This window comes from Staurois parvus, unplaced genomic scaffold (genome assembly GCF_062004578.1).
Source record: "Staurois parvus isolate SC_StPar_1 unplaced genomic scaffold, SC_StPar_1.0 ptg000697l, whole genome shotgun sequence".
NCBI classification, from domain to species: Eukaryota; Metazoa; Chordata; class Amphibia; order Anura; family Ranidae; genus Staurois; species Staurois parvus.
The window spans coordinates 5,475,001-5,493,160 of record NW_028318493.1 but is presented as its reverse complement, the minus strand read 5'-3'; the positions used below and the strand labels follow the sequence as shown (position 1 = coordinate 5,493,160).

The following is an 18,160-nucleotide window of genomic DNA, read 5'->3' as shown; positions in this document are numbered from 1 at the left end:
AGTTTTTTCAATTTCCTTTCCACCGAAGACCCAACAAATACAGAGACGCAAACAGTGCATCCACAGAACAATAAACACACTTTACATATTATGAATCACTGGTGGCTCTCCACTGTATAAAAAAAAAAATAGCATGAGTATTAATATGCTGTCCTTTGGATATCTGGCCCTGGTCTAGTATATTTTTTTGATTCTGGATAGCGTGGAGAGGGATTAGAACACCTGACAGGTTTTTACTGCTGTCTGTGCTCCAGTTAGCGAGATACACCCTCTCGATTTGTTATGTTTACCATTACCTCCAAGAGTGAACGCCAAATTTTGAGTTGTCCCCAGAAGAGTAATAAAGGGTAATTGTTCCAATTGGGATACTAGTATTGTGACAAGCAGGGAACCCCTAATTTTTTAGGGATTTCATCTCACTTCCTGTTTTGGCAACAGGACAGGAAGTGAAGGGAAATCTCCCCAATAGGACACAGATGGCAAAAAATAAACTGACAGGTGTTATATTCTTCCATTCTGTAACCAAAATGAAAAACAAAAATTCCCTTTAGTTCTACTGGAAGACTACTTTCACATTGCTCTGTTACAAAAACCTTTTCAGCGCGTTATACACCTGTGAAAAAAGGGCATGTGACTCAAAAATGCACAAAAACCGGTTGCATTTTTGCCGCACTTTTTTATTGCATTTTCTATTTATTTAGGAAGGTGAGTTTTTGGTGTGGTTTTTTTTGCCGCACAAAAATGCAGCTTGCAGGACTTTGAAAAAGGCAACAGACCTGCAACTAACCAGTGTGAAGAGTTCCATGTGATTTAATGGTCATGCGCTTTTCAACGCAAAAACGGAAGAACTACTGATCAGTGTGAAAGTGCCTAGCCATACTTGACTTGGCTTTTGGCCAATTCCTGTTGTCCCAAATTCAAGCAGTGATTGGTTGGTACCACCTGGCTCAACAAAAGTGAATATAAAACAAAAAAAATCACTGAGCTGAGTGGAATGTCTCAGTTAAATAATGGCTGCATATAATCAGATGCACTCACTATTTGGGTATTTAGGCAACCATGACCTCCTACTCTCTAGCTCCCTTGTCTCCTCCTCCCATGCTCGTCTCCAGGACTTCTCCAGAGCTTCCCCCATCCTCTGGAACACTCTACCCCAATTTATCAGACTATCACCTACTCTGCTCACTTTTAGGCGATCTCTGAAAACCTATCTATTCAGGGAAGCCTATCCTGCCCTCAGATAATACTGGAATCTTCTACTCTTCCAACAAGTTCATCCCCCACAGTTACTACCTTTTGTACCACTAGCCCCTCCCTCCTAGATTGTAAGCTCCAAGGAGCAGGGCCCTCAAATCCCTCTTGTATTGAACTGTATTGTTGCTGTATTGTCTCCCGTTATATTGTGAAGAGCTGAGCAAACTGTTGGTGCTATATAAATCCTGTATAATAATAATAATAATGGGTGTTGCAGCTGCTTGAATACAACAGAAGGTAGAGGAGATTCCTCCATCCATGCTGTTTGATGTAGATGTGGGATTGAAACGGGAAATCAAAACATGTATGGATAAACTTTCCTTTCTCGGTGTCGGTTTGCATAATTTTTGTTCCGTTGCCGAGCTTACACTGCCTGGAGAACCTTCACATCTGATGCACTTTGACATGTGGCAGATGGCTGAACTCATAGAATTCCTCCTGCTAGCCCCTATTACGGTCTGCCCTGCAATGACATATGGATAAGTGGGAAACCGAAAATATGTGGGATATGCTTGTGTTGGTCACAACTGAAAAATGTTTTGGATATGAAGATTATTTGGGCAGCTTTGCTGAGCAAAAGGGAGAAGATTCTACAATTGGGACCAGGATAGGCATGTTTAAAGTGTCTTCTTCAGGTGATTTTTGTTTTAATTCTTATTCCCATGAAAGAGTCACTTTAAACTGCATGTAAAGCCAGTAATTTTGGATAAAGTGAGAACTGATTTTAACCCATCAGTTTTTCTTTTTTTTTTTGGCATCTTGGGACTTGGCATCTTCCTTTTGCAATCTCTTGTAAAGCAGCACTCAGACTGGGAGAGTGAGAAGCAGCATAAGAAGCCAAACTGGTGAGCTACAAGCAAATGTCTTGTTTTAATAGTTCTTATTTATTTGAATATAACAATGTAATATGAGCAAATACATCTTTGAAAAATACCCGCAACAGATTTAGGAGTTGAGTCAACTAGAACTCTTCCCGTTTCACCTTTCTATATTAAGAACAATAAACTGGTTCCGTAAACAATTGCAGTTGCATTAACCACTTGCCGTCCCGCTCACAGTACTTTTACTGCATAGCCAGACTCAGCAACCTAAATATGTGTCGACTGGTGCAACCGCTGGGGCGTGAAGTTCCCGTGATTGCTGTGTCCACCGGATTTCTGTTTTACCGGTACCCGGATGCTTTGGGCGCCCGAGGTATCGTGACTGTTATGTGATCACCTGTATGAAAGACACCTGGTAGCAAGAAATCCTGCTGAATGATAGGGGATCAAATACTTATTTCCCTCATGAACATGCAAATCAGTGCATCATTTGTTAGACATGCATTTCTTACACCGAACAATACAATTACAATACACCGAACATTCAATTTTTAGAGTGTTCATTTCTTTGTGAGTGGGCAAACTCAATTCAAAATCAGCAGAGGATCAATACTTATCTCCTTCACTGTATCTGTGTGTGTGTGTGTATGTGTATATATACACATATATATATATATATATACATACATACATACATACATACCTACAGTGTGAACACCCTGCGATTTTGCAAGTTCTCCCACTTAGAAATCATGGAGGGGTCTGACATTCACATTGTAGGTGCATTCCCACTCTGAGAGACAGAATTAAAAAAAAAATTCAGGAAATCACATTGTATGATTTTTAAAGAAATTATTATATATTGTTGCTGTATTGTCTCCCGTTATATTGTACAGCACTGAGCAAACTGTTGGCGCTATATAAATCCTGTATAATAATATATATTTCTTCTTGAGTTTAGATATACAGTGAAGGAAATAAGTATTTGATCCCCTGCTGATTTTGAATGTTTGCCCACTCACAAAGAAATGTTCAGTCTAAAAATTGAATGGTAGGTGTATTGTAACACTGAGAGACAGAATAGAAACAAAAAATTCAAAAGAAATGCATGTCTAACAAATGATGCACATACACAGACACAGTCGGCTTGGGAGCGAGTATGCAAGAGTTCCCCTAGAGCAGGTAGCTTGCTATGGAGGCACTTGGCAAGGGGGAGGGACCAGAAGCAGCAGTAGGGGACCCAAGAAGAGAAAGATCGGGGCTGCTCTATGCAAAACCACTGCACAAAGCAGGTAAGTATAACATGTTTGTTATTTTAATGAAAAAAAAAATTGAACCTTTAGAACCACTTTAAGTTAGAGAGAAGAATCAACCTACAGGGGTGGGTACATTTTTTTTTAAAAAAACTACTTGTCCAGGGACTAAATCAGTGCTCCACTCTACTTGTCCCTCATGACAATCTACTTGTCCTGATATATTTTTTTTTTTTTAACCAAAACAGTATTTAAAATCTGCTTTAAGTAATGTCTGGGGCTTTTAAAAACAAAAGGGGCTTAATGGTGACTTAAACGTTTAACATTTTGAACATTGCGCTGTTTATCTCCTCCTCCCTGTCTGTCTCCAGCACCGCACCCGGGGACTAGCAGGGAGGAGAAAGACCTTGCAGTGTAATGAGCACCGATTGGCTGCTCGTCAGGAAAGGGGAGTGTCAAGCTTATCCTTTATCCCTTTCGCTGCCAGAGCCGTTTTTGCGTTTTTTGCACACATTTAAAAAATTATGTAAGGCCTGAAAATTACACAAAACTCCAAAACATTATATATTTTCTCAAATCAGAGATCCTAGAGAATAAAATAGCGGTAGTTCCAATTTTTTACGTGACACGATATTATCACAAAGGTCTGGAAAATGTAAAATTTCAGTACAAAAATACACTTAAGTTAATTTTAGGGCGCAAAAAACAATAAATCATCCAATTTTTTTGTAAAATATAAAAGATGAGGTTGCATTGAGTAAATAGATATCAAACTTGTCAAACTTTCAATTTGCGTGTGCTCGTGAAAGGGCAACAAACTTCATTACCCTATATTTTCTATAGGTGACGCTTTTAAAGCCCCTTATAGGTCATCAGTTTAGCGTTACGGAGGAGGTCTAGTGCTAGAATTATTGCTCTCATCCTGGTGTGCGCAGCAATATGTAACATGTGTAGCGCAATCGTCGTTTTCATGTGTAGGCGCATATTATGTGTGTGCTTTTACGTTTGTACGTGCGCACATATGTGGGGGGGCCTTGAAAAATTGGGGGGGGGGGGATTATATGCTTGTGTGCAACTTACATTGTTTAAAAATTTAAAAAATATATATTTTTTACTTGTCTTTACTTACTTTTTTTCATCACATAGGGGACTTATATCCCCTATGTGATGATTTTTGGTGACAGGTTCTTTTTTTAAGACATCCATGGTCTAAAAGACCCTGCATGTCTCCCCTGTACTACACTGAATGTAATGCAGTGCACATCGCACCACATTACATTCTTTCCCGGCCTCGATGCCCGGGAATCTGTCAACAGGAACCCAGAAGTGACGTCACATCACTTCTGGGTCAGGACAAGAAGGGGAAGGGTGCGTAAGTGCCCGCTCTCCTCCCTCCTCTATACCGCATCCTGGCATACTGCCGGCACCCACTGAACCAGTCCTGGGCCCGCAGATGGCAAGCGGAACCCAGGACATATAGCGGGCAGTGGCTGGCACTGTGGAAGCAATCGGGAGGTAGCACTGCCACCCAAATGCTTCCATCTGACCGATGAAAATGCACAGAAAACAACCCCAAAAAAACTGCCTGCCCGGCGCCCGGAACTGCATGTCCTAGGCGTCGGGCAATATGAATTGCTCATCCCTGAGGTTGGTCAATGAGATGCAGAAAGCATGAACTTGAAATGTTCTAATGATGGTCAAACTAACAAAATGAGAGAACACAGCGACCAGAAAAGTTGAGCTCATCAATCAACTGCTGCTCCATCACTGTACAATCCCAAATTTTGGGTTGACATCAGAACAGTAATAGCGGGGAAATCTTCTCATGGGGACACTAGTTCTGATCACTTTGAAGGGATTTCCTTTCACTGCAGGTTTTGGCTATGGAATAGGAAGTCAAGGGAAATCTCCTCTGGGGACATACATTGCAAAAAGAAAAAAAAACCTGACAGGTGTTATAACCCTCCTTTACTCTATCCAAAATCAAAAACAAAATAGCCTTTAGTTACACTGAAATATAGAAAGCTGTTTTTAGAGAATGGTTAACATCGCTCTAGGTTCTTTTTTAATTTTCTCTATTCCATTGGGACATTGAGAGTCACTGAAAGTATAAAATGAAAATGGGAAAACTGGAAAAGAAAGCTTTTATATTTGTATATTTTATCACTCTTTCTGGGTCTACAATGTAAACATGTAGCCGTCTGATGGTGTACAGATGATATGGCTGATGGCTCATAGTTCTCTATAGAAAGAAAATATACTTGTATATCTGGTTTAGGAGAAAGAGAAGACATTTGGCAACACCCTAGATTACAAGAAATAACAAATCACACCCAAATTAATACAAATTATAGAACGCCTCCATTACATGCCTGAAATATTTCTAGCTGACCTAAGACTGCAACAAATTAAATACAACATGCACAGAAAACATCCATAGCAATCACATTGCAGGTGTGGATTTTCTGGGTCGGGATCTATGATGGAAACATTGTATTGTCTCCATAAATACAAACCCCGCACAGCCAGTGGCCTCTGATGGGGCTTCACAAACCAGCCAAGGAAACAGGTTCTTACAATACTCCAATGTGTACACTATATACAGGATGTGATCACTACAACACTCAGAGGAGGGCACAGGGGTCACCTTACCATCAAGGACATTCAGAGCAAGCAAAATCCATCCAATTAATCCCATCTACATAGTACTCTTCCCATCCCATCCTCCCTTCATACATACAATATCCCTCTCCTAATACCTCCACCCTTCATACACATCACTCTGATACCCCTCCTAATGTCCCATATTTCACCACCCTTCAAACACATTGCTTTAATACCCCTCCAATTACCCCCCCCCCCCCCAAATACCCCATAACACTCCTCTAACCCTTCATATTATTGTAGTAACTGCCTTGCTTCCCGACATAACCCCAAAAACATCCCTCCTCCAGTCCCCTCAATCCTACACCCTCCCAACCCCATATTACCCCTCTATATCATTATACCACCCCTCCCTCCCCATAACACCCCTCTATATCATTATACCACCCCTCCCTCCCCATAACACCCCTCTATATCATTATACCACCCCTCCCTCCCCATAACACCCCTCTATATCATTATACCACCCCTCCCTCCCCATAACACCCCTCTATATCATTATACCACCCCTCCCTCCCCATAACACCCCTCTATATCATTATACCACCCCTCCCCATAACACCCCTCTATATCATCCCTCCCTCCCCATAACACCCCTCTATATCATCCCTCCCTCCCCATAACACCCTTCTATATCATTATACCACCCCTCCCTCCCCATAACACCCCTCTATATCATTATACCACCCCTCCCTCCCCATAACACCTCTCTATTATTATAACACCCCTCCCCACTATACCCCTCTATATCATTATAACACCCCTCCCTCCCCATAACACCCTTCTATTATTATAATATCCCTCCCCATAACACGCCTCTATAACATTATAACACCCCTCCCTCCCCACTATATCATTATAACACCCCTCCCTCCCCATAACACCGCTCTATTATTATAACATCCCTCCCCATAACACCCCTCTGTAGTCTTATAACACCCCTGTATTATTATAAGCACTCCTCCCTCCCCACTATATCCTTATAACACCCCTCCCTCCCCATAACACCCCTCTACTATTATAAACACCCCTCCCTCCCCACTACATCATTATACCACCCCACGCCTCTATATTATTATAACACCCCCTCCCTCCCCACTATACCCCTCTAAAGCCTTCTAACACCCCTCCCTCCCCATAACACCATTTTATTATAAACACTCCTCCCTCCCCACTATATCATTATAAACACCCGTCCCTCCCCATAACACCCTTCTATTATTATAAACACCCCTCCCTTCCCATAACACCCTTCTATCATTATAAACACCCCTCTATTATTATAACATCTCTCCCTCCTTCCCCATAACACCCCTCTATTTTTATAAACACCCGTCGCTCCCCACTATACCCTTATAACACCCCTCTATATCATACCACCCCTCCCTCCCCATAACACCCCTCTGTTATAATAAACACCCCTTCCTCCCCATAACACCCCTCTATTATAATAAACACCCCTCCCTCCCCATAACACCCCTCTATTATAATAAACACCCCTTCCTCCCCATAACACCCCTCTGTTATTATAAACACCGCTCTATATCCTTATAACACCCTCCCTCCCCATAACACCCCTCTGTTATAATAAACACCCCTTCCTCCCCATAACACCCCTATATTATTATAAACACCCCTCTATATCATTACAACACCCTCCTAACCCCACTATACCCCTCTACATCATTAGAACACCCCTCCCTCCCCATAACACAACCCCCCTTTATATCCTGACCCCCACCCAGCAGTCCTCTCCCACGTAACACCCTCTTTTCATTCATGTATAGCCCAGGAACACCTTACAATGTACTGAGATTCCATCCTCTCACCTCCCTGCACAGCACCTCCAGCACCTTCTCCCGCTCACTTCCGGGTTGTGCAACCACCAATCCCTCCCCACCAGACACAGAGACAGCCCATCTCCAGCCCGGCCCCGAACTATACCCTGAAGTGACGTCCTATCCTAGGAGTCCCGCCCACCCATCATGACTCCCCTAGCTATGACGATTTTCCCTCACACTCGGGGTTATGTGTCAGAGCCGGAGAATGTCCGGAAACAATTCTGGAACGGACACGGCGCTACCGGCGCCTTCAGTGTTAGCGTCGTGTGATATCTAAATTGGAACGAGTCAAGTGACTAACTCCGGCCCTGCCCCTGAGCATCACGTATTCAGCCCAGCCAATCAGAGAATCGCAGGTCGCCAAGGAAGTTTTGGTTGCTAAGGGCGCCGGGGAGATCTGATCTGTGACGGACCGGCGGCGGAAGTGGTTGTACAGGAAACTTCCGGCTGTCACTGCTACTTTGAACTGTCCCGAGAACCATGTCCGCCGATTTCCAGGGATACGAACAGGATTATGGGGTCCTCACCGCCGACATCACCAACCGCATCGGGAAGATCCCCAAACTGTCCGGGGGTGAGGAGGGGGCGCACTGAACGGGGGGGGGGGGAGGGGGCACAGACTAGAGAGGGAGCACTGAGAGAAGGGGGGGGGACACCGACTGGGGGGACACTAGGGGAGACACTGACCGGGAGGGTACACTGACTAGGGTGGACATCGACTGGTGGGGGGTCACCAACCAGAGGAGGCACTGACTAGGGTGGGCATTGACCCGGGGGGGGGCACTAACTAGAGGGGACACCAACCTGGGGGGACACAGACTAGGGAAGACACCAACCGGGGGGACATTTACTAAAGGGGGCACCGACCAGGGGGGGCACTAGGGGAACACTGCCTGGGGGGACACTAAGGGGGGGGGGAGACTGACTAGAGTGGACACCGACTGAGGGGGACACTAAGGACATTAACTAGGGGGGACACCAACCAAGGAGGGACACCAACCGGGGGGGACACTAACTAGAGGGGAAACCAACCTGGGGGGACACAGACTAGGGAAGAGACCAACCAGGGGGGACATTTACTAAAGTGGGCACCGACCGGGGGGGCACTAGGGGAACACTGCCTGGGGGGACACTAAGGGGGGGAGACTGACTAGAGTGGACACCGACTGAGGGGGACACTAAGGACACTAACTAGGGGGACACCAACCAAGGAAGGACACCAACCGGGGGGGGGACACTAACTAGGGTGGACACCAACCAAGGAGGGACACCAACCGGGGGGGACACCAACCAAGGAAGGACACCAACGGGGGGGGGACACCAACCAAGGAAGGACACCAACCGGGGGGGGGTAACACTAACTAGGGGGGGCACCAACCTGGGGGGACACTAACTAGGAGGAACACTGACCAGGGGAGACACTGGCTAAGGTGGACACTAATTGGGGGGGTCACCAACCAGGGAGGGACACTAACTAGCGGAGACACTGACGAGGGGGGACACTAACTAGGGGGGCACTGACCGGGGGGACACTAACTAGGGGGGACACCAACCAGAGGGGGACACTAACTAGGGGAGACACTGAATGGGGGGCACTGACTAGAGGGTGACACTAATTGGGGGGGGGCACTGAGCAGGGGAAGTACCGAATAAAGGAGGATACTGACTAGAGGAAGACACAACCGTCTGGGGGAGGCTCTGACCAGAGGGAGACACTGACGAGGAGGACACTAACTAGAGGGTGGCACTGAATGGGCGGGACATTTGGGGGGGGGCGGCAAATATGTATGGGACACTCACTAGAGGAGGACACTGAATGGGGGGGACACTTGGGGGAGTGAAAACTTGCTGGGATGGGGGTGTTGACAAAAGAGGAGGGGATATTGACTTGAGGTGATACTGACTGAAAGGAATGCAGACACGGAGGGGACTGTGAGTGGGGGGGGGGGGGATTGGGTGTAGATGGTACGGTGACACTGATGAGGTGATTTCTGTGGATGTTGTAGAGGAGAAGAAGCAGATGGTGATGAATGTGGAGAAGCAGCTGGATGAGGCCAAAGAGCTGGTAAGTGTTCTGTCTGTCTGTGTGTTGTCAGGATTGGATAGACAGAAAGGGAGGGAGGATAACCCAACACTAAAGAAATATTAAAAGAAATCCTACTGACCTCTACACTACTACCTACTGACCTCTGCACTACTACCTACTGACCTCTGCACTACTACCTACTGACCTCTGCACTGTGCACTACTACCTACTGACCTCTACACTACTACCTACTGACCTCTACACTACTACCTACTGACCTCTGCACTACTACCTACTGACCTCTGCACTGTGCACTACTACCTACTGACCTCTACACTACTACCTACTGACCTCTACACTACTACCTACTGACCTCTGCACTACTACCTACTGACCTCTACACTACTACCTACTGACCTCTACACTACTACCTACTGACCTCTGCACTGTGCACTACTACCTACTGACCTCTACACTACTACCTACTGACCTCTACAATCTGCACTACTACCTACTGACCTCTACACTACTACCTACTGACCTCTACAATCTGCACTACTACCTACTGACCTCTGCACTCTGCACTACTACCTACTGACCTCTACACTACTACCTACTGACCTCTACAATCTGCACTACTACCTACTGACCTCTGCATTCTGCACTACTACCTACTGACCTCTGCACTACTGCCTACTGACCTCTGTACTACTACCTACTGACCTCTGTACTACTACCTACTGACCTCTGCACTACTACCTACTGACCTCTGCACTCTGCACTACTACCTACTGACCTCTGCACTACTACCTACTGACCTCTACACTACTACCTACTGACCTCTACAATCTGCACTACTACCTACTGACCTCTGCACTGCTACCTACTGACCTCTGCACTACTACCTACTGACCTCTGCACTACTACCTACTGACCTCTGCACTACTACCTACTGACCTCTGCACTATTACCTACTGACCTGTGCACTCTGCACTACTACCTACTGACCTCTACAATCTGCACTACTACCTACTGACCTCTGCACTACTACCTACTGACCTCTACACTACTACCTACTGACCTCTACAATCTGCACTACTACCTACTGACCTCTACAATCTGCACTACTACCTACTGACCTCTACAATCTGCACTACTACCTACTGACCTCTGACCTCTGCACTACTACCTACTGACCTCTGCACTACTACCTACTGATCTCTACAATCTGCACTACTACCTACTGACCTCTGCACTACTACCTTCTGACCTCTGCACTCTGCATTATTACCTGCTCACCTCTACACTCTGCACTACTACTTACTGACCTCTGTACTCTGCACTACTACCTACTGACCTGTGCACTCTGCATTATTACCTACTGACCTCTGTACTCTGCATTATTACCTACTGACCTGTGCACTCTGCACTACTACCTACTGACCTCTACACTCTGCACTACTACCTACTGACCTCTACACTCTGCACTACTACCTACTGACCTGTGCACTCTGCGCTACTACCTACTGACCTCTACACTCTGCACTACTACCTACTGACCTGTGCACTCTGCACTACTACTTACTGACCTGTGCACTTTGCACTACTACCTACTGACCTGTGCACTCTGCACTACTACCTACTGACCTCTACACTCTGCACTACTACCTACTGACCTCTGCACTACTACCTACTGACCTCTACAATCTGCACTACTACCTACTGACCTCTGCACTACTACCTACTAACCTCTGCACTACTACCTACTGACCTCTACAATCTGCACTACTACCTACTGACCTCTGCACTACTACCTACTGACCTCTGCACTACTACCTACTGACCTCTGCACTACTACCTACTGACCTCTACAATCTGCACTACTACCTACTGACCTCTGCACTCTGCACTACTACCTACTGACCTCTGCACTCTGCACTACTACCTACTGACCTCTGCACTACTATCTTCTGAGCTTTGCACTCTGCAGTACTGGCCTACGTACCTCTGGTCTCTCCATTACTACCTACTAACCTCTGCGCTCTGCATTACTGCTTTTTGACCTGTGTGTACTATATCACTGACCTGTACAATCTGCATCACTTCTTACTGACCTTTGCACTTTACATTATTACTTCTGATCTCTGCACTCTAGATTACTTATTACTGATGTATTGATTTCTGTACTTTGCATTTTCTGCTCCTGACCCCTTCACTGTCCTAACCACTGTTAGTGCTGGATCACACCAGAAACTGCATGTGAATTGCAGAGGAATGCTGTGCGGTTCCTATGCAGTTCTGTGCAGTGCGATTTCAGATCACTCATTTTACATGGGCTGAAATTACACGGCACCAAAGGCAGTACATGCACTACTTTTTAAAATGCACTGCAACCGGATCGCATGGTAGACAAGTGCGCAGCACCCCCTTAGTCCCCCTAATACCTAAGCTCACTCTCGATCCAGCAATGTGCTTGAGAGCAGCAACTCTCCCTTCTCATTGGCATAGATGCAGCAGCAGGAGCCATTGGCTCCCACTGCTGTCAATCACAGCCAGTGAGGAGAGAGCAGGGGGCGGGGATAAGCTGCACTCTCTCTGTTTTGCTATGAGTGCCCCACAGCAAGCGGCTTGCTATGGTGTCACTCGGTGGGGGGGGGCAGAACACTAATAGGAGACCTAAGAAGAGATTGGATCGGGGCTGTTCTGTACAAAACCATTACTACAGGTAAGTATGTTTGTTATTTAAAAAAAACAAAAAAACTTTACAAAAACTTTCTTTCAATTACTGAGGCCCAGCATGACTTGTGGGCATTAGCTAAAGTGGTCTGCATGCAAATACAGCCTGCCTAGGAACTCCCACTCCTCTAAAATAATATCCACCAAGAGCCAATCCACTGCTTGTATCGGGAATGAAGTCTCTTAAGAGGAGTACTGAGTCAGGGTGCTGTGATGTTTTCAGGAAGCTATGTACAGCCCCTTGCTAGCTCCTCCCCCAGTCGTGGTCTGCATGCATTGCATAGAGAAGGACAGAGACCCAGTAATGATGTTGCTGGGTTTAAAATAAGGTATGTAATGATAATGAAGTGATACTTCAGTAGTACGTTGATGTGGGGCAGGGAGGAACCAGGGAAGGGAACATATGAGCAGGTTACGCTTCAGCTTTAAAGTATAACTAAAGGCAATACTTTTTTTTTTTAAGTTTTGGATAGAATGGAGAGCGATTAGAACATCTGTCAGGTTTTTATTGCTGTCTGTGCCCCTGTTAGGGAGATTCACTGTCTCTATTCGTCCTGTTTACCGTTATCATTGAAAGTAAAAGAAAATCCCCAAATTTAGGTTGTCCCCAGAAAAGTAATAGAGTGGAAATCTTCCACTAATTCTGGTGATGAGGAATTCCCTTAGGGCTCATGTACACGGGACGTTTGGAAAACTCTTCTGAACGATGGAAACTGACTGCTGGAAAACGTAGGATAAAAAAAGTCAGTTGAGCTGTGTTTGCATACCGCGTTTATGTGCGTTTGCGTTTAGAAGCGTTTTTTAAAGATAACTTCAGGAGACCTTCTAAAATGTCCAGAAAAATATAAAAAAATAACTATTTCAGACATTTTGAGAGAAATAGAGAGAGCAGAAGCAGAGAGAGCAGTATGTGTTGAGATGACCTGTCTTTTCTGGTTGTATTTACTATGGATCCCATCATGAGCATAATGCGGCACGTTCTATTATTGTTTCCTTCACGCGAAACCTGCAACTGACTGAGCTGGTGTATCGGGTCCATTTGAATACATGGAAAACGCTTTGCATGCATTTCTGATGATGGAAAAAGGCTCTGGACAGCATCTGGACATAGAACAGTTAAAAAACACTTCTAAACGAAAACGCTTATAAATGTGATTAGCCGCGTTTACAAGCGTTTGCTGTTTGAAACGCTGCAAGTTTGGTGCGTTCAAAAAAACGACTGTAAACTCAACTGCCTGTAAACGATGATGTGTACATGGACACATAGGAGAACAATAGGGACAGTTCAGGGGCTGCTGAAAAAAAAACGCACAACTGCTCCTGAACGTCCGTTTATCAGCTGCAGTGTACATGAGCCCTTAATTTGCAGGGATTTCCTCTCACTTCCTGTTTTGGTTATGGGACAGGAAGTGAAGATAAATCTCTGCCATGGGTCACAAATGGCAATAAAAATCTGACAGGGGTTATAACCTTCCCTTACTTTATTCACAATGAAAAAAAAATTGCCTATAGTTCTACTTTAAGTATACATACTGTACGTTTGTTAAATGAAACCTAGATAGTGCCTGTGCCTTTTAGGTGTCTGGCGGTGATGTGATGTGCTGTGTGGGTGGCTTTGTCTCATCTGTCACCTTTTGTTGCATCATTGCTCCATATGCTGCCCTGTCATTGTTCTCACAGCTGTTCTTGATACTCTAAACTAACCCCCCCCCCCCCCCCGAGACTTCACTCAGGAACTATCTATACAGCATGAAAAGTGACAGCATCACAAAAGTGAACGCATATCTGTTCCAGATTGTTAGATAATCCTACAAAGAGCTTAAAGCGGAGTTCCACTCACCCTGGCAAAAAATAAGTCAGCAGCTACAAAATCTGTAGCTGCTGACTTTAAAAAAAAACAGCCACTTACCTGCCCATCGGTCCCGTGGTGTGTCCCCCGCAGCCCGTTTCACCGGCCGTCCTGGATTCCATGAGTCCGGCATCTTCAGTGTGGGCACCCGGCTGTGATAGCTTGCGGCTTCACAGCTGGGTACCCACTGCGCATGCGCGAGTAGCGCTGCGCTTCATGAATGGTCCTGTAGTCTTCTGGGACACATGTCCCAAAAGACTACAGGGAGGGAAGGAGGACAACTTCCGCTTTTGATCGCCTAGGCCAGTGGTCGGCAAGCCGCGGCTCGCGAGCCACATGCGGCTCTTTACGCACTTTAATGCGGCTCTTCTGTGTGCCGGGCGCCCGCTCCTCTCCCTCCTCTCGGGCGGCCGCCCCAAAAGTCAGGACTCTGCAGCTAGCCCAGCAATGGGCAAACTACGGCCCGGCGGACCTTTTAATCCGGCCCGCGGAGCGTGGCAAACATTGGCTGTCAGGATGTAGGCGGGGCAGCCAGGATGTAGGCGGGGCAGCGTGACGAACTCCTCTCCTCTCACAGTCCGCCCTGAACGGCGCGGGAACACGGCGAGAGGAACGCGCGGAGCAAAGGTAAGTGAATTGACACAATAGGGGGGATGAATTACTATAGGGGGGATGAATTACTATGGGGGATGAATTACTATATGGGGGATGAATTACTATGGGGGATGAATTACTATATGGGGGATGAATTACTATATGGGGGATGAATTACTATATGGGGGATGAATTACTATGGGGGATGAATTACTATATTTACTATAATGAATTACTATGAATTACTATATGGGGGATGAATTACTATATGGGGGATGAATTACTATATGGGGGATGAATTACTATATGGGGGATGAATTACTATGGGGGATGAATTACTATGGGGGATGAATTACTATGGGGGATGAAGTACTATATGGGGGATGAATTAATATGGGGGATGAATTACTATATGGGGGATGAATTAATATGGGGGATGAATTAATATGGGGGATGAATTACTATATGGGGGATGAATTACTATATGGGGGATGAATTAATATGGGGGATGAATTACTATATGGGGGATGAATTAATATGGGGGATGAATTACTATATGGGGGATTAATTACTATGGGAGATGAATTACTATATGGGGGATTAATTACTATGGGGGATGAATTACTATATGGGGGATGAATTACTATGGGGGATGAATTACTATATGGGGGATGTATTTTCAGTTTTAAAAATGTGGCTCTCAAAATAAATTTCAATCGTGGTTTTGGCGAGATTTGGCTCAGTTGAAAAAAAAGGTTGCCCACCACTGGCCTAGGCGATCGGACCGGAAGTGAGAGCGGGTACCTGTCAAATTCGGGTACCCCCTCCCAAAGGTGCCAATCCTTAATGGGGAGCAGTCCTTAAAGCAGAACTTCCCCTTTTGGGTGGAGCTCCGCTTTAAGTCAATAAAGAGTTCTTATTGCGGTAATCCATATTGACCAATCAAAGTCTGCCTCTGGTCTGAGATCAGCAGAATTCTGATTTGCTTCCTTTTGGTTTGTTAAATATTTAGAATATTTTAGAATGGGGTGCCTCGAGACTTTGCATCATTTTAAAGAGTGCCTTGACTGAAAAAAAGGGTTGAGGAACTCGTCGTATCTCTTGTGGCAAAGATGTCTGTATTTCCTGCACTCTTTTTTTCATCTAGTGGCCAGGTTACTATAGCCCATAATTGAAGAATATTGATCACCTAGGACTGTTTTTGTCCAGTTTTGACAGAACAAATGTACATGTCATTCACTGGATCCATAGTTATGTACATTGTTTTATAAATAGAACGCTAAGGCTGCACTCACGCCTTAGCGTCGCGTTTTTGAGCGTTTTTTTCCAGGCATTTTGTTCTGCTTTGTATGTGCTTTTCTCAGCGTTTTTGTGCAACGTTTTTAAAGTGTTTTTAAGCTTTGGCTTTTTTTTATAGCCAAAAGAGAAAAATATCATCTGTTTCATCGTTTGTTGTTAGGTTTTCAGCTTTTTTAGCTTTTCCATCAGCTTTTATTTACAATTTTCTGTTTATTCATTTATTATTATTGTTAATAATAATAATAATAATAATAATAATAAAATAATTATTAATAACAATAATAATAATTGTTATTAATATTATTTATTTATTTTTGTGTTCGGTTAAGGTGTTAGAGGTTAGGTGTTGGGATTAGGGTTTGGGTTAGGGGGTTAATATTTTATTCATTGTCACCTTATTTACAGTGCCTTGAAAAAAAGCTTTGCCTTGTAAAGATGTTCAAAGCTTGGGATTTTTTTTACTTCCTAACCCTTCTTTAAACTTCTCCACTACTTTATCCCTGAGCTGTCTGGTTTGCTCCTTGACCTTCATGATGCTGTTTGTTCACTAATGTTCTCTAACAAACCTCTGAGGGCCTCACAGAACCGCTGTATTTATACTGAGGTTAAATTACACACAGGTGGACTTTGTTTACTAATTAACTGACTTCTGAAGGCAATTGTTTCCACTAGATTTTAGTTAGGGGTATCAGAGTAAAGGGGTTGAATACAAATGCACACCACACTTTTCAGATATTTATTGGTAAAAATATTTTGAAAATCATTTATCATTTTTTTTCTTCCACTTCACAATTATGTGCCACTTTGTGTTGGTCTATCACATAAAATTCCAATAAAATACATTTACTTTTTTGATTGTAACATGACAAAATATGGAAAATTTTAAGGGATATGAGTTCTTTTTCAAGGCACTGTATTTATTTATTTATATAGAAAAGGTGCAGCACTAAAATCACAATATGGCCTTGGCCACCGTGCTGCCGCTCAATTTCAGGGTCTTGGCAATCTTCTTATAGCCTCGGCCATCTTTATGTAGAGCAACAATTCTTTTTTTCAGATTCTCAGAGAGGTATTTGCCATGAGGTGCCATGTTGAACTTCCGGTGACCAGTATGAGAGAGTGAGAGCGATAACACCAAATTTAACACTCCTGCTCCCCATTCACACCTTAGACCTTGTAACACTAACGAGTCACATGACACTGGGGAGGGAAAATGGCTAATTGGGCCCAATTTGGACCTTGTCACTTAGGGGTGGACTCACTTTTGTTGCCAGGGGTTTAGACATTAATGGCTGTGTGTTGAGTTATTTTGAGGAGACAGCAAATTTACATGTTATACAAGCTGTACACTGACTACGTCACATTGTAGCAAAGTGTCATTTCTTCAGTGTTGTCACATGAAAAGATAGAATCAAATATTTACAAAAATGTGAGGGGGGGGGGGGGGTGGACTCACTTTTGTGAGATACTGTATATTAGATAATTATTGATGAGTTTACCTTCCCATTAGAGGTACATCTAAAGTGCAAAAAGTGAATAACTGGAGCATACATAAACCATGTTCAACCCCAAGGCATGCACTTCAGACCTTCCTATCAGCCCCAAACCCTGTGCCTTTATGAACACTGTGTACGGCTGTAGGCGCGTGGGTGAGCCTCTTCTGCACAGCATACCATTGTCCTCTGCTGCCAGTGGGCTTTCAGTGAGTCCTGTGAGGTGGGGGGTGGGCGGGCCAGACTTTGCAACTGACAGCTCGGCAAACTGTCAATTACAGCCAATAGCATCAATTTCCAGTGCAAACTGCATTGTGTCCTCCTCCCAAA

At 44.6% G+C, this 18,160-nt stretch overlaps 2 protein-coding genes across 7 annotated transcripts in view; one reads left to right on the top strand and one right to left on the bottom strand.

The window, feature by feature from the left end:
• ZDHHC6 (zDHHC palmitoyltransferase 6) overlaps positions 1-7,905 on the bottom strand; it is a 108,767-nt gene extending 100,862 nt beyond the window's left edge. For 2 of the 3 annotated variants that reach the window (XM_089653086.1, XM_089653084.1), the window contains exon 1: positions 7,822-7,905. The gene's annotated coding sequence lies outside the window, so the exon portion shown is untranslated. Of the gene's footprint in view, positions 1-7,795 lie in introns of all 3 variants that reach the window. The other variant, XM_089653085.1, reaches the window with a different exon arrangement.
• Positions 7,906-8,084: 179 nt separating this feature from the next.
• VTI1A (vesicle transport through interaction with t-SNAREs 1A) overlaps positions 8,085-18,160 on the top strand; it is a 734,144-nt gene continuing 724,068 nt past the window's right edge. For 2 of the 4 annotated variants that reach the window (XM_089653080.1, XM_089653079.1), the window contains exons 1-2: positions 8,093-8,407; positions 9,840-9,898. In XM_089653080.1, the coding sequence (XP_089509206.1) occupies positions 8,314-8,407; positions 9,840-9,898 (153 nt within the window). In that variant the 5' untranslated portion in view covers positions 8,093-8,313. Of the gene's footprint in view, positions 8,408-9,839; positions 9,899-18,160 lie in introns of all 4 variants that reach the window. The other 2 variants (XM_089653082.1, XM_089653081.1) reach the window with 2 other exon arrangements.